Source organism: Arthrobotrys flagrans (genome assembly GCF_004000055.1).
Source record: "Arthrobotrys flagrans strain CBS H-5679 chromosome Unknown unitig_0, whole genome shotgun sequence".
Taxonomy (NCBI): Eukaryota; Fungi; Ascomycota; class Orbiliomycetes; order Orbiliales; family Orbiliaceae; genus Arthrobotrys; species Arthrobotrys flagrans.
Window position 1 is genome coordinate 8032357 of NW_027137550.1, and position 14977 is coordinate 8047333.

The 14977-nt window shown below is 47.3% G+C and overlaps 3 protein-coding genes across 5 annotated transcripts; all 3 read left to right on the forward strand.

Moving 5' to 3' along the window:
• Window positions 1-430: 430 nt before the first annotated feature.
• On the forward strand, window positions 431-3596 carry DFL_005348 (uncharacterized protein; the record flags this gene model as incomplete). The annotated part of the gene is made up of 3 exons (XM_067634595.1): window positions 431-501; window positions 565-593; window positions 841-3596. 3 exons carry the CDS (start codon window positions 431-433, stop codon window positions 3594-3596), a joined length of 2856 nt encoding a protein of 951 aa, XP_067492648.1.
• A 3639-nt stretch (window positions 3597-7235) lies between these two features.
• DFL_005349 (uncharacterized protein) lies at window positions 7236-10541 on the forward strand (the record flags this gene model as incomplete). 2 transcript variants are annotated; one of them, XM_067634597.1, is made up of 1 exon in its annotated part: window positions 7236-10541. In XM_067634597.1, one exon carries the CDS (start codon window positions 7236-7238, stop codon window positions 10539-10541), a length of 3306 nt encoding a protein of 1101 aa, XP_067492650.1. The 2 variants fall into 2 exon arrangements, with proteins under 2 accessions (XP_067492650.1, XP_067492649.1); XM_067634596.1 differs by having other exon boundaries at window positions 8616-10541.
• A 2135-nt stretch (window positions 10542-12676) lies between these two features.
• DFL_005350 (uncharacterized protein) lies at window positions 12677-14247 on the forward strand (the record flags this gene model as incomplete). Of its 2 annotated transcripts, none has more annotated exons than XM_067634600.1 (3): window positions 12677-12752; window positions 12832-13108; window positions 13188-14247. In XM_067634600.1, 3 exons carry the CDS (start codon window positions 12677-12679, stop codon window positions 14245-14247), a joined length of 1413 nt encoding a protein of 470 aa, XP_067492652.1. The 2 variants fall into 2 exon arrangements, with proteins under 2 accessions (XP_067492652.1, XP_067492651.1); XM_067634599.1 differs by having other exon boundaries at window positions 12835-13108.
• Window positions 14248-14977: the final 730 nt, after the last annotated feature.

Consider the following 14977-nt stretch of genomic DNA (forward strand, 5'->3'; position numbering starts at 1 on the left):
ATCGCACACCGAAGGGCATTTCTATGTTCCACACTGGCTGAAAGCTACCTGTTAGGGGACTTTGCTGTCCAAGGATCTAGAAATGTTGAAATTGTTGTATTTTGGAACCGAAAGTTTTGGCGACTCGTTCGTATGTGCTGGTACATATATCTCAATACTAAACTCTACTGAGATAATGTAAAGATACTTATGAGCGAGGCTCAGAATATATATCAAAACGCGGGGTATAAAACAGCTGGCGCCTAACCATATAGCCAATAGAGATTTGTATTTCTCAGACTCGACGGTTGCGCAGTTACTTCATGGGAGCTCTGACATATCGAAATCGACGCAACAAATACCGAAGCTCCCGAGGAGACCCAGAAAACTATCCAGGTCTGGTAGTACGACTTGCGCCAGTCAAGGAACTGGAGCTGTGTATTGAAACTCGATGGAACCAGCCACCTTCCACAATATGGGGGGGAAAATCGGAGTCCAAGCAGGGGCGATGAACATCCAAGGGTAAACCCGTCCTAAACGTGCATTTCTTGACACTTAGAGTATAGGTTACTAACCGTCTACCAGAGTTATGGCTTTCAATTATGGTGGCACAGGTATGTGAAGTCGAGCTGAATAAGTCCAAAATCAACCTACCTGCCTAGTCGATGATAGTCTAAACTAGAGGTTCTCTGGTCAAAAGCTGATTGTGTGCTACATAGAAACTCTAGAGGACAAAAAAAAAGAAGTTTCTGAGGGCATTGTATAAATCGGAGAAGGAAAATCGAAAAGATCAAAACCCGGTTCGAGTTCCTAGGACATGCGAGTGGTTTACGAATCACCAAACCTTTCGGGACTGGAAAGCTAGTCCATCATCGAAGATGCTTTGGGTATCAGCCGACCCTGGGAGCGGGAAGTCAGTTCTTGCAAGATACTTAATCGACTCCGTCCTCCCAACTCCCGAATCAAGAACAACATGTTACTTCTTCTTCAAGGATAACTTTGAGGAGCAAAGGAGCGCCATTACCGCTTTATGTTGCATTTTACTTCAACTATTTACAGCGAACCGCTCTCTACTCTGCGAAACGATAATCGACCGGTTTGAAATTGTTGGAGAATGGTTCTCTAGTTCGTTTAGCGAGCTTTGGAGCGCCTTTTTGATTGCTGCAAAGAACAATAACGCTGGCGAAATTGTTTGCGTTCTTGACGCACTCGACGAATGCAACAGCAGTGACAGATTTCAACTCATTACAAAATTGAAAGAGTTATACAACAAGCCGACGGACTTTAATCTTAAATTCCTTGTGACAAGTCGGCCCATTCGCGAAATTCTACATGCATTACGGCCCTTAGAGGTTCCGGAGTCATTATTGATCCATCTAAATGGTGACGGTGACGAAGAAAAAAAAAAGATCTCTCAAGAGATTGATATTTTCATCGACGCCAGGGTCCATGAGATCTCAACGAAATTACAACTTGAAAATAGCAAGCGAAACCTTTTGTTAAAAAGGCTAAAGGGTACTCAAAATCGAACGTACCTATGGGTCTACCTTATCCTGGATTTGATCGAAAAAGACCCCAATATCAATATCAGCATAGATAAAGATACCATAGACGAGGTTACTTCGCAACTCCCACAAACAATCAATGAGGCATACGAGAAGATTCTATCCACGAGCTGTAAACACGAGGAAGCACAAAGGCTGCTACAGATTGTGGTCGCTGCTGCACGGCCTTTAACTCTCGAAGAGATGTACGTGGCGTTCACTCTTAAGGATAATCATCAGACTTACGATGGCCTCAAGACCAACCTTGGCTCCAAGGAAATAGAAAGGTTTGGCTACGATATACGCGATCGCTGCGGCCTCTTTGTTAGAGTTGTAGATTCGAGAATATACTTGATTCATCAAACTGCGAAGGAATTCTTGGTCCGACGTGAAGAGGAAAGCCTGCATCATCCCGCTCACCAAAGTACTAGATGGGGAGACTCACTTCGGATGCGACATTGCCACCAACTTCTTGCTGATATTTGCATGCAACATCTTTTAAATTTTGCGGAATTTGAAACCGATCCGTTTACTAAAGACACCAAGTTGTCCGACTACGCCGAAAAATACCCTTTTATTGACTATTCTGCTAACAACTGGGTGGTTCACCTCAAAGAGTCGCAGGCTGGCCTTGACAGAACGACAATACAGTCAATCCTAACGTTATGTGATACAACTACAAAGCGCTGCCTAACTTGGCTTAGGATCTATTGGACCAGCACAAATACAGACTTTCCGGAGAACATTACTACTCTTATGGCTACGTCGTATTTTGGCTTTGCACCGGCGGTGAAGCTTTTGCTGAAATCGAATTATGACGTTGACCTAGATTGCTGCGACGACAGATATGGGCGGTCGGCACTATCTTGGGCCGCTGGAAACGGGTTTGATGTTGTTGTCACCAAGTTGTTGAAGGGCTCTCCTTGGAAAGGGATTATTCGTTTACCTTTTAGAGGGGCAGAGATCGATTCTCTTGATAAATACGGCCGGACACCATTGGTATACGCCATTTTGAATAAGCAGGAATCGGTCGCCGAGCAACTGCTTAGGGCTGGTGCCCGAGCTGACTTGGAGGATAACATTGAGGGGACTCCGCTCTATTACGCTATATGTAGCGGACAGAATAAGTTGGCGGCGCAAATGCTCAAGAAAGGCAACGAAGTAGGTCCGGAGCATTCTATCAGAAAGAAACTGCTTTTTTCTGCCGCGATGAGGGGTCATGACGATGTTATTGAGCTGCTACTGGAGGGGGGTGAGATTAGCCCCGACGAAAAGGACTCCGGGGGCCACACGGCGCTGGCGCTTGCTGCAAAGGGAGGACATGAGGGGGTAGTACAGTTATTGCTGGACAGTGGCGCAGATGTGGAGGTAGAGGACTATGACCGCTGGAAACCGCTGACATTTTCTGCGTACAATGGACACAAGAGAGTGGTCCAGTTACTGCTGGATAGAGGCGCGAGTATAGAGACAAGGAGTATAGGTGGTTCAACGCCACTGGCATTTGCTGCGCGCAACGGACATGAGGGAGTGGCAGAGCTGCTGCTAGATAGAGGTGCTGATGTAGAGGCAGAGGATGATAATGGCCGGACACCTCTAGTAATCGCCGCAAAAAATGGATATGAGGGGGTGGTGAAGTTGCTGCTAGATAAAGGCGCAGACGTAGAGATAAAGGATGATAATGGCCAAACACCGCTAGTATTCGCCGTGGAGCATAAACGTGGGGAGGTGGTAAAATTGCTGCTGGATAAAGGCGCGAATATAGAGGCAAAGGGTAATAATGGCCGGATGCCGCTAGTAATCGCCGCGAATCATACTAGTGGGCGGATTGTGGAGCTGCTGTTGAACCGTGGCGCGGATGTTGAGGCAAAGGATATAAACGGTGAGACAGCAATGTTTCCGGCTGTGAGGAAGGGGAACGAGGAGACGATTCGGCTGCTGGTGAAGAACGGCGCACATATATTGGCAATGAATAATCAGGGCATAACACTACTGATGCTCGCCCTTTGGTCTAGGCGTGGGAGGGTGATCCAACTGCTATCCAATTTACTGGGGTACAAGCGGGGAGGAATCTGAGTCAATTTCGAACTTTACCGCGAAATTTACTCAATGTTGTACGAAACCAACGAGTTTACACGTTTCTATAGTTTGGCTACTGTTGCTGCATTATATAGATATATATAGATATAATTCTAGTAATAGAGAATTATTCGCTTCGAACGCCCCGTAGGCGAGGCAAGTGGGACGCTAGAACTGGTATTAAGATCTAGTAATCTCCCAATTTGACGGATCTTCCAGCAGGTTCACTCGGTGACTTGCTTCTTCGGGGTGCGGCTGACCCACCTTTCGAAGTTTCAGTGTAAAGGGTTCATCAATAACCATTGCTGGACAATTTAAATACTGAGGATTGTTATATCCGGTACCCACATAAAACCAACAGGATAAGATACCATTAGGGACCAGATAATCTTTCTATCTGGTCCTCAAATTATAAGTGTAAAGGAAAACATCATCGGTAATACCTACAAATAGGCCAATCAACCTATAGTCCGCCTGTGAGTCGACCAACCTGTGACATCTTTCCCCCCCTATTTCTATTATCCCTGACCTTCTCTAGGAATCAATTAGTTATATACCAATTCAAGGTATTAACGTAATACACAAACTTCGCGAGCTTAAGACGGGGTAAGATTGATACTTAACTTGCTGCTTAATTTCTAAACACACAGCAGCGGATACACGCAGCTTAAAGACATAATCAACATGGAAGATAAGAGGGCATAAACAGCAAAAAAGATGTGACTACAAGGGCCTTACGTCTATATAGAAGTTTATTCTATATCAGCACGAGGAATACAACGACTGAGAACCTTAATTACTGTTCCTGAACCCACAGCGGACTAGAATGGAGGTGATATGTGTGCGATAGTTGTTGCTGCTAAGACAAGAGGCCCTATCTGGTATCCCTTTTTTGCGGTTTCTCACACCTCCTTCGCATAAGTCCTATGCTTTCACAAATTCAATCACTTAACTACATGCATAATCTATGCGTGAATCTAGATTTCTCGGTCGTCTCAAAACACTCAGCCCAACCTGTTGCGCGGGGCACACACTATTCAAGATATCCGTTCAAAATTCTAGTTCAGGGATAATCAGTACTTGCTGCTCTGGAACGCTGTCTTAGGTGCGCGTGAGAAGAGAATGTGAGATGTCGGGCGCACATGTATACGTACTTACATACATCTTCGTATCCTGGAAAGTAGCACAAAACACCGAAACTTCAGGCAACATTACCGCCGTGAAATCGCGTGCCCGTGGTATGGTTACAATTATGAACTGTCCGAAAAGTTAGGTTTACTTTCTCATTAGCGCCATCACCTCTAGTTGTTTCTTTATATCAGTTAATAATTGCGAATCTGTGGAATATTCTGGTCTGAAGGTGTGGGAGTCCTAAAGCGAAGTGAGATACATCCAGAAACAACAGTTAGCGCAACTGCATATGCATGAACTTTAAATTACCAGTGGGTATGATATTTTTCCATGTCCACTTTTGAAATTTATATACCGATTCTTTCTTTACGCCGTGCTCTCCGTTCGAAGGGAACTATGTATATTACGTAACTAGGTAGTTATGCGTGTTGCGTAGGCAGACGTATTTACAAATGGTCTACAGGGCAGGCCGGATCCGCGATGGAATAGCGGACGAAGCATAGTGATATCATGAATTGCGATGTATTATTACGGTAATCTATAGACTACCTCGTTCCTGTATAGTTGGGTAAAGTCGCTAGAATGCCCGCCTATCAAAACTGAATATAATATTGTGTACAGATATCTGGATGTCAGCAGACCCACCGGAAGAGGGGCGGATCGATCTCGTGGACGGTAGGAACGGGACATGTCGTGCATATGCATATGCAGATATTCCTTCAAAGAATCATCTAGTGGATACCATCATTTTGAGATGTGGTATTATTTACAAAAGTGCTGGAAATATCCTGTAGAATACTACAGCCAATAAAATCACAAAGTGTTGGAGAACCTCGGAGTCAACACACCATATTCTCGAGCCTCTTTCATTTGAATTACTTCATGGGATCGGTGATTATTGATACCGTGGGCTTGGCGGGAGGGAAAGAGCACGATACTATAGGGTGAGGATCTGTACGGGCGGGTAGGCGGCCATTTTCACTACTCCCTTCTACGTACCGTTGATTTTTAATGCGTCGGCGGGAGCTCTACGACTTGGGCGAGTCGTACTAACGCAAACGTCCATCCAGGTACGAAGCTAGTCGGGTGCCCGTTCAGTCCCGTTTGATGGAACGTCAAAGTCGTCACCAGACTGTGTTATATGAAAAGCTACAAGACTAAAAACTTATGACCATAGATGGCAAAGGAGCAAGAGCCCCCTGTTCGTTCAGCACCGCGCTGCCCGAGACGCTTCCAGGTCCTTTCCACGGAGCTGGGTCCATTCGATCCTCCGCCATGAGGAAATGCCAGTTCCTCTGCCTACACAGACGCAGCCTTACGGAGGAGACCCATCAAAGGAAGTATAAGAGAAATAGGAAACCTACCCGTCATTCTCACGGACGGTCGAGAACCAATCGAGCGGTCCTTCGCAAAAGCAATCCGTCGGTTCGAGCTGTGTTGGGGCTTGGCGGTGGAAAAAAGGGAGCTATGGCCAGGGCTGTGCGAATTTTGCCTGGGAACCAATCGATGGGTGCCGGGGAAATATTAGCTTCCAAATTTGGTGGCGGCCACTCTTAGTTCGTCCGATGAACGAATCGATGACGACAAATGGGCGCTGGGGTGCAAGCAAGATCGGTGAGGCCTGCAAATTCTACTGGAGGGGGACGTCAGGAGTGGAGGCGAGACAGAACTTTGGGTTCGCCCCTTCTCTTCCCTGGCCACGGAACCCGGACCTGCTTTTTATGCACATGTGAGGTGGAACGAATTGCTCTACGCTCCCTGGCAGCTCTATTCGATCCGGACTCGGGTTGGACGGAGGAATAAAAATCGACGGATCTTCCTATGATGTTTGGGAGGTCTGGCCTCCTTTGAAAGGGAAAGGAAACCACCACGCTTGCGTTCGCAACGTTTGCATCTGGATGAGCTGGTAGTCCTCTTCAAGCCACTAAACTAACCGCTTCACTTTCGTTAAGCTTCTTTTTTCTTCTTCTGCGGGCTAAGTCACATCATCATACGAACCAACATATCGACGAATCCAAAACCAGGAAAGCAACGAAAGAATCAATAATCTGAGGACTTTTGGCTAGAACGGCTAGCAAGGCAGCTTTATTTGGGTCCAAGACAAGCTACACCGCATCCGCTCCAGCTGCAGTGTACTTTCACACTTGTACAGCTCCATTAGCCTGTTTCACGAGCATCTTCGAATGCCGTGCCCTGACAGCTGCTACAGCTGCTGGTTTTTACTTATTTCCGGCCACCCCATCGATACCGAGCTTCCTTTTTGTTCATTCCTTATAAATTGTTCGCAGCCAAGGATTTCTTCCTCACTCCACTTCTAACGACAAACCTGTTTCACCGAATACGAAGAGTCTTGAGAAGGATATCCTTTTAACGTCTGTGGCTATGGCTTTATGATTTTCATTTATACTATCTACTAGCATTTGATTTTTCTTGAATTCTTTCCAGCCATTTTTTGGCTATAGCGACTTTGACTACTTTTGCGCCATCACTCTCGTTTACGCCATCATGTCGACATCCCACGCTCTTTCAACTGCATATCTTGAACCTTCCCCGCCTCAACCGTTCTACGCCGAATCCTCGGAAACTTCCCGCCAACTGTTCAAAGCTGCCACGACACCTTCACCGCGCATCAAGCGCCGGCGCAGGGACTCTCCGCGATCTCGTTCTACTACTCCCCGTCCCGAAGATAGTCGTTCTCAGATCTTCGAATCTCCCAACGACAACCCGTTCGCTCCCGGTGGTAGCAGCGCTAAAGGGAAAGAAAAGGCCGAAGTTCCAGTAGGCTTCGGATTAGGCCTTGGGATTCCGGTTTTCCCATCAAATAGCAGCTCCGTCGTCTTGTCGGAGCCGCTTATCGCATGGCGGTTCGCCGAAATCTCCAAACCTCCATCGGCCGTCTCACCAGCGTCGCCGTCGCCAACGGAAAGTGTTGACGGCGATTCGGTACCTGTGCCACCCGGTGACGATGGATCTATATACACGCTTACGCCGGGACCCGCGTGGCCACCTCCACCGAGTACTATCGTCTCACCGGAGATAACACCGAGAAATTCTTTGGATGTCGAGGATACGTTGGGGAGAATGGTGCATAGGCAACAGCAACGGGACTCTAACGATAGCGTCGATATTGAGAATATGCCTTTATCACCGCTTACGCCTGCGATTGCACAATTACTCGACGAAATTTCAACGATGGAACGACCGCCTAGCGCTGGGGTTTCGAAGAACGTGACAACGGTTCAGGCGTGGGTTATGGATATGCCGGGCGGTAATCAGGCACTTCCCGGTGCTGCTTTGATGGGGAGGATGGATAGGGGAGAAGGCAGGTTGAAAGTTAGGAAGATGAGAAGTTGGAGGAATTTAAGAGCTTTGGGGAACCGGACCTCGCAATTTGCGGTTCTGAGGCAGTCAGTGGTTATCGATAATGATTTGCCTTCGCCACCGATTACACCGCCGGGCCAAGTGGGACAGGAGGAAAGCACCGGAGTGGGGTATGCGGGGACGACGCCGAGGTCTGTAGTGCCAGATTCGCCGGTGGAACATCCATTTTATGATGATTACGAAGATATCATCGAGGCTCATTTGAGTCCGCAAGAGGAAGCTCCAGCGGAAAGAGAGCTACCCCAGACGTTTTTGCTAGATCCATCGCCTGAGGTTGAAAGACAGTTCCAAAACTGGCCGCAGGAGACGGTGGAGCAAACGGGGCAGATTGGTCTCGGGATCCAGGCAGCAGGGCAGGCAGAGCAAAGGGAACAAGAAGAGGAACAGGGGACACTTAGACCGCCACAGTTGGAATCCGTCGGAAATGAGGCACCTATCCTTTTGGGAAGCCCTCCTCAGGCCGCGCCAGATTCCCCAGCTACGCAGCTTGCAGGGTTTGAGCCCATGACGCCGGATCCTAACTCCGACCTTGTCGGTGAGATCGAAGCCTTGCTGCGATCTTCGCCGTTGAGGAGGAGGGAACGCGAGGAGGCTGCGAGGAGCGAATCTCTACACAATACACCTACCCAAGCGACTATTAGACAAGGAGCGGGTGAATATTACGACGTGGACGAGACACCGCGACCGCTTCAACAACCGACGTTTGCGCCGACGGAAACGCAAGAGTCACTGGCTAGCGAAGCCACGAGTGATACCGTCTTCTTCACACCTACGGAGGTTCTCACGCCAGTTTTTGAGATTCCTAACCCTTTGGAAGCGGTGCCCCCGGTTCCTGTCCCGGAACCCACACAGGAGCCAGCGCCGGCGAGGCCACAAACACCTCCACCGAATGCGGGGCGTACAGCTTCCATTTCATCGTCCCATTCCACACCTACTAGGCCCCCAGTCCCTACCAGAAGGTCTTCGCTTTCCCACTCTCGTAATGTATCCGCAGAAACCATCCCCGCCAAGTCATACCCGCCAACATCTCAACGTCCTGGTGCACACATCCGCGGGAAGTCCATCGACTCTAGTTCAGTCTACAGCGATAGAGGCAGAAACTACCCTCCACCAGCCCAACATCAACGAAGCAGCTCCGCAAACGCAGCAACCGATGATATTAACCGCGGTCGCGGTCGGAGTAGAAGTATTGGCGACGGGCCACCGCAAATCCCCTCTCGCAAGAGCTCCGTTGGGAAAACCGGGAAGCCCAGTGAACTTCTAGACACCTGGGTACGGAAGGACTCGTTCACGACCGTTGGAAGCCCTCAAAGACCTAGCCTTGGAACTGTCCTCCACAGCAACACAAATAGTGAAAGTCGAAAGGACTCAAATGAAACCGTTCCTCGACCGGATAGCCAGCGCTTCTCACTCTCAAGCGGCATCGAAGTTCTTGGCACAAATCAAAAGGCGGAGGTAGTCACCACTGATATCGTCCGAAGCGGATCCGTAAAAGAAGTACTCGTCCGCCCAACCTCAAAGGGTAGCAGGGTCTGCGAATCTCCAGAAGCGACAACCACCGGCTCAATCACAGCAGCTCCAAAGCCAGAACAGCCAAATGCATCAACGTCTTCTCACCACATCCCATCCTTTTCATTCGGCAGCGAAGGGCCAGATCTCAGTTTTGGCGAAAGCTCCGCGTCCGCTGGGAAGGGCAAAGGGCGCGCGAAGGACCAAACGCCCATTACTTCACCTTTATCTCCGGTTACTTTCCACCTTATCCCACCTACACCAGCAGCGGGGGAAGAAGCCGCTATCAGGAGTAAGCAGTTGGGATACCAACCTCCACCCATCCCCACATCTTTCTCAGGAACACCTACTCCACCGCCAAAGTCTCCACTACGAAAGTCTACGCCTAACCCACTAGCTGGAGTACCAGTTGTCCACAGCCACTCCGCGTCCGATTCCGTCTCATCTATTCCTCTACCGCCAAGGCTGCCATCCGTCGTTCACGAAATCAACGAACAACGGCCATCTACAGCCCCAGAACCACTGATAGACTTCGAAAACACCATGCCAACCTTGGATATTCCCAAGCGACCGAGCTTAAAGAGCAGACCGACGGGGTTTAAGAAGAGTAAACTATCACCTTGGTGGAAGCCGAAGCATAACTACTTTCACGATTACGACGAGTACGATCAGGGCGGGTATGGTGGCGGGTATAGTCACGACTGCCCCTACGAAGAAGTTGATCTCGAGGCTGGGAGGGGTAGGCAGAGTAGGAGGGAGGAAGGGAGTAAGGAGGGGAAGAAGGGACGTAGAACTGTGAGTTTGGGGAAAGTGCAGTTGGAATTTGTGGGTGTGAGGGGGTTGAGGGAGAGTTTTAGGGAGATGAAAGAGGAGAGGAGGAGGAGGAAAGGGTTGAAGGGACATCTTGCGGAGGCAAGTTAAAACGAAAAAACGTAGCTCAAAATATGATGTCAACAAAAAGGGATAGATAAAAATTATGGAAGTCTAGACGGCTTGAGGAAAAAATGATACTAATGATTCCGAAAAAAAAAAATAGGATACCAGGAGGGAAACTCGTCGTTTTGTTTTTACTCTCCTTTTGCTTTTGGACCGAGCTATCATGTCACGACTGTTTTTCCTTCCTTACGACCACCCTAATCTTTCGTCACATCAGCGTTCTGTTTTCGATACACCACACCCTTATAAAATTAGCGAGCGAGCGATGTATTCATTCATTCATTTTCCTTTTTTCCTTTCATTAGTTTCGTTTAGGTAGCTAGCTAGCTAGCAAGCAAGCATGGATCCTTTAGATTCCCTCCCTAGCGGAGGCTGGGTCTTTACTTTTGGACGGTCTTTTGGTATCTCCCTTACTATGATGAGTTCTGGTTTTTTTTTCTAGTGTTATCACACACTTAGCAGTAACTTTAATAATAAATATTCTATTTTTTTCGTACACATAATAGATAGTAATTACGCGTGGCGATCAGGAGTAGCTGCGATGTTGTAGCACTTGACAGTTCTCCGTTCCAGATGAATGTGCAACATCAGGACCATGGTATGATTGCAGCTACCCGTTATCCTGATTAAGCAGCAGGAGCGAGTTTGCGAGGTATCATGAAATAGAACGCAGTCAACTAAATTTCTGCGCAATGTTTTTTCTTTCTGTTTGTTGAACCGTTCGTAGTCGACAGGGGGGCAAGTTTGGTGTGGTTTTTTTGCTTGCCACGTTATACATTAATGCTACTAACAAACTCGCAGAGTGTAGGGAGACTACAAACATTCTTCGTGGGCAATCATTTAGACAAATACCCCTCGGGGTCGTGAAAACTCACAGAGCCTGGAGGGTACCATGTATACCGCCGACCTTGCAAGTTTGGGCCAATCTTTATAATAAGGATAATATTGTGGAACGGGCAAAAATAATAGGTGTGCTCACAAGACATGTCGACATAGGTGCACACTTTCGTGTCAGGACGGTACCTCGAGAACTCTTACAATAACCCTGAAATCTCTAGGATCGATCGCTCGACTTCATCATTAAGGGATCCGTGGGTATATTAATATCTTCAGCGATGTATAATCCTGAATACAAGCACGGGCCACTGAGACCACGAGAAAAGAATCCTCGATTCCAAAGTCCAACTGCCAGAGCTGTCAACAGGTGGGCCGATATCCATGGCTACATATAAGGGGGTATATTAAGTTTAAACGACGGATCGAGTATTTCGCCAAAATCACTCGATAGAGGCTTCGAGCAGCCCGTTTCCCCCAGATGTATCCTAATTTAGGCGATCTTGGTGTGTGAACGGAAGTATCGAATCACTCCTGAAACCGTGTGTTTGAGTGTCGAAAGAAGGCAGATATTTGCTAGCTCTCAAGCTAGGCTAGCAAATGTTTCGAAACCAGCCGGTATCTTGAGTCTCCATATAAGCTAGATTTTGGAATTTCGTGCATGTTCTAGGATATGTTATTGATTGTCTGTCAGAGCCTTACTTTCGGGTGATCAGATTGTTGGAAAATATTCGAGGATACGGCACAGCAGGGACGCAGTTAAAGGACAAACACACGAAAACTGGCTACCTAGTTTTGAATTCAAGCCGTAAGCCTGGCGATTGAGAAAGTTCGCTATGCGATATCGATTCGAGCCCAGCCGCCTATCTTAAGTTTGCTAGTGTGTGTGGGAAGTGGCGAAGGTCACACAAACACAAGAAGGGTCACTGAGGGTAACAAATATTATAGTAACGAGCAATCAAGAATGTATCTGGCATGCACGGTATTCATGCAATAGTATCGGGACATTAGGATAACGGCTGGATGTTCTACGAGTAAACTTTCACGACAGAGCCCATGTTGCTTATGTATATATACCATCGCGAGATCTCACGAATTTCGTTTAGATAACATCAATACATCCGGCCCAGCTCTCAATCGAACACATCAATAATCACTTACATATCTAGGAGCTCTGTCAATATTGCAATTACCTATAACCTTCTATAAATTTCTAGTTGTTTAGATATCCTGTCCAAATTAATAAACAAACTACTAGTAGCTTGGAAGCCTGCCTTATATATCCAATGAATACTGGGCGTTCATCTAGCTGTCTCTCAAGTTCCGTTCCTGTCAACTGCCAAATCGATAGTCAGAGCAGGAGTGAGTCCAGCCTCATCAGGCTTCTAATTTAAACCGCCCCAATATTTGAGAGATTTCATGCTGACACATTTGACTCCAGTAGTCTCTATCATGCCAAGGAATTTGACTGTAGGAAAAATGCGACGACTGCCACCAGTCTACGCCGTCCTCAATCGTCTTAAAGTTGCACCGATAGATAAAGTTCAAGAGCTAGTTCGCAGTGCGGATATACTCAAGTACACCTACAAACAACAGTCTCAGATACACGCCGCTGTCGCCGAGAGACTCGGAGTCGAAGCTGAGAAGGAAGACCAAGGACCACCATCCTTTAATTGCCATATCTGCGATAAGGTCGTGGACGATGTTGGTCGGCTAAAGTATGTTTCCGATATACACCTTGACTTCGTCTATCATTATATGCATTAGAGATCCAATTTGCTAATCTGTCATCCTCAGACGGCATCTGCTTACCCACGGACCTAGAAACTATCGCTGCAACTTCCCAGGTTGCACCTGGACATTCACCTTCGCGAAAGATCTCGAACGCCATCGTAAAACACACGGGATCGCTATCCAGTTCTTTAAATGCGGTTTCCAAGGATGTGGGCGGCTTATGAATCGAAGGGACAATGTTAGATACCATATCCGAACCGTCCATGGTGTCCAATACGGGGAGGCTAACGCACTTGTGGAAGTCATCCCTATCGATATTAACACTCCCGATCAACAACTCGAAGCTGCTGAAAGCAACCGATCCACAAGAGCCTCTGAAGTACATCGTGAACTCGTCACCGAACTCGAGCCCAATACTACGACAAAACCACTAGATCTAGCTTTTATTCAAACCGAAGATGAAGAGCAAAAACTAAAGGACATGTTCGCTAGGTTCACTACGCTCGATGAGAGCAAGGAACCGGACAATGAGGAATGTGATTCGGATGGTTTTTCTACTGAAAAAGATGCACCGGAGCCATTACAACCACAGCCCGGCGTCCAAAGAAGTCAGCCTAGAAAGTTGAAAAATAGGGTGAAGCGGGTTTTCTATACTACTACACGGCCCAGGCCACCGAGGTTTAATAGGAAACCTGCACAGGGTCAACAGGAAAATGAGGCCAAAGTCGAAGCGAGGGAAGAAAGTTTCGTCGATGTTAATTCTACTACGACTCAAGCCTCGGGTTCTAACCTAGAAGGAAAATCTCTATTCAAAGGACTTTTGTCGCTCGGCACTAGCCAACAAGGTGTAGACGGTGCTACTATAGCTATAGAGGCTCCTACACCCTCAAGGTCCCCGAAACCGCTTACCAGGACCCCACCACCTCCCCCGGATCTAGAAACCTCGGTTCGAGCCCGGCCGCCAATTTCCGCCATGGTCCCGCCTCAAACTGAAAACGAGGTTGCACTTCCTCCGCCTCCAAGGAAACCGGTGGCGGATGTTGGCCCAGAACAGTCTCTTGAGGCTCGGCCACTCCCAAATCCCTTGCAAATCAGTCCTGAATTTGCAGACCAAACCACATAAAACTTTTCACAGCAAACTTCAAAACAGTCATCTTTGAGCAGTCTTGGATACACTATTTATGTTTTCTTGACATTATTTTTCTTGTTTCGGCACGCTAGGATCTTTGCTAGTGGTTTTTATGGGCTCTATGTTCTTATTGTAATGTTTCCTTGAATTGCATCATACCTTTCGATCGTGAAGTTGCGCGGCCGGCCACCATCAGCGCATCGAATGTTGGATTTCTGCCTTAACTTTCTGGCTAATTTATTTCCTTGTGGCGTTCGATATTAATATTATTCATGCTTAGTTACCGACATCTTAAAGTTTAATTCCTTTCTTAGTATCTAATAGCCGATAATAAAATATTTTTTTGCGGCAATCTTTAACATATTCGAGTTAAATAGAAGCTTGAAGCTGCAATTTCGTGGGATAGAAATGAAATCACATGGGTGTTGGATTTCCAGATGTATTTCCGAATAGAAAATATCCTATCTAGGGCTAGCGTACCAGTTAGAAAGGCTTCCACAATATGTCGACATTACATCTCGAACCCAGGCCAGGTCGTCAATAAAGAATCTAAGGATCTTGGTGCAAAATCTGCTCCTCGATGTTATATCGACTTTCTCCCCATCAAAATTAGTTTCTTTAGATCTATGCAGACAATGAATCCCATTCGCGCCGAACATGAGGCATTAAACCAACCCAAAACCAAGTCATGTGGCACAGACGGGGTTATAGAACGGGAGGGTGC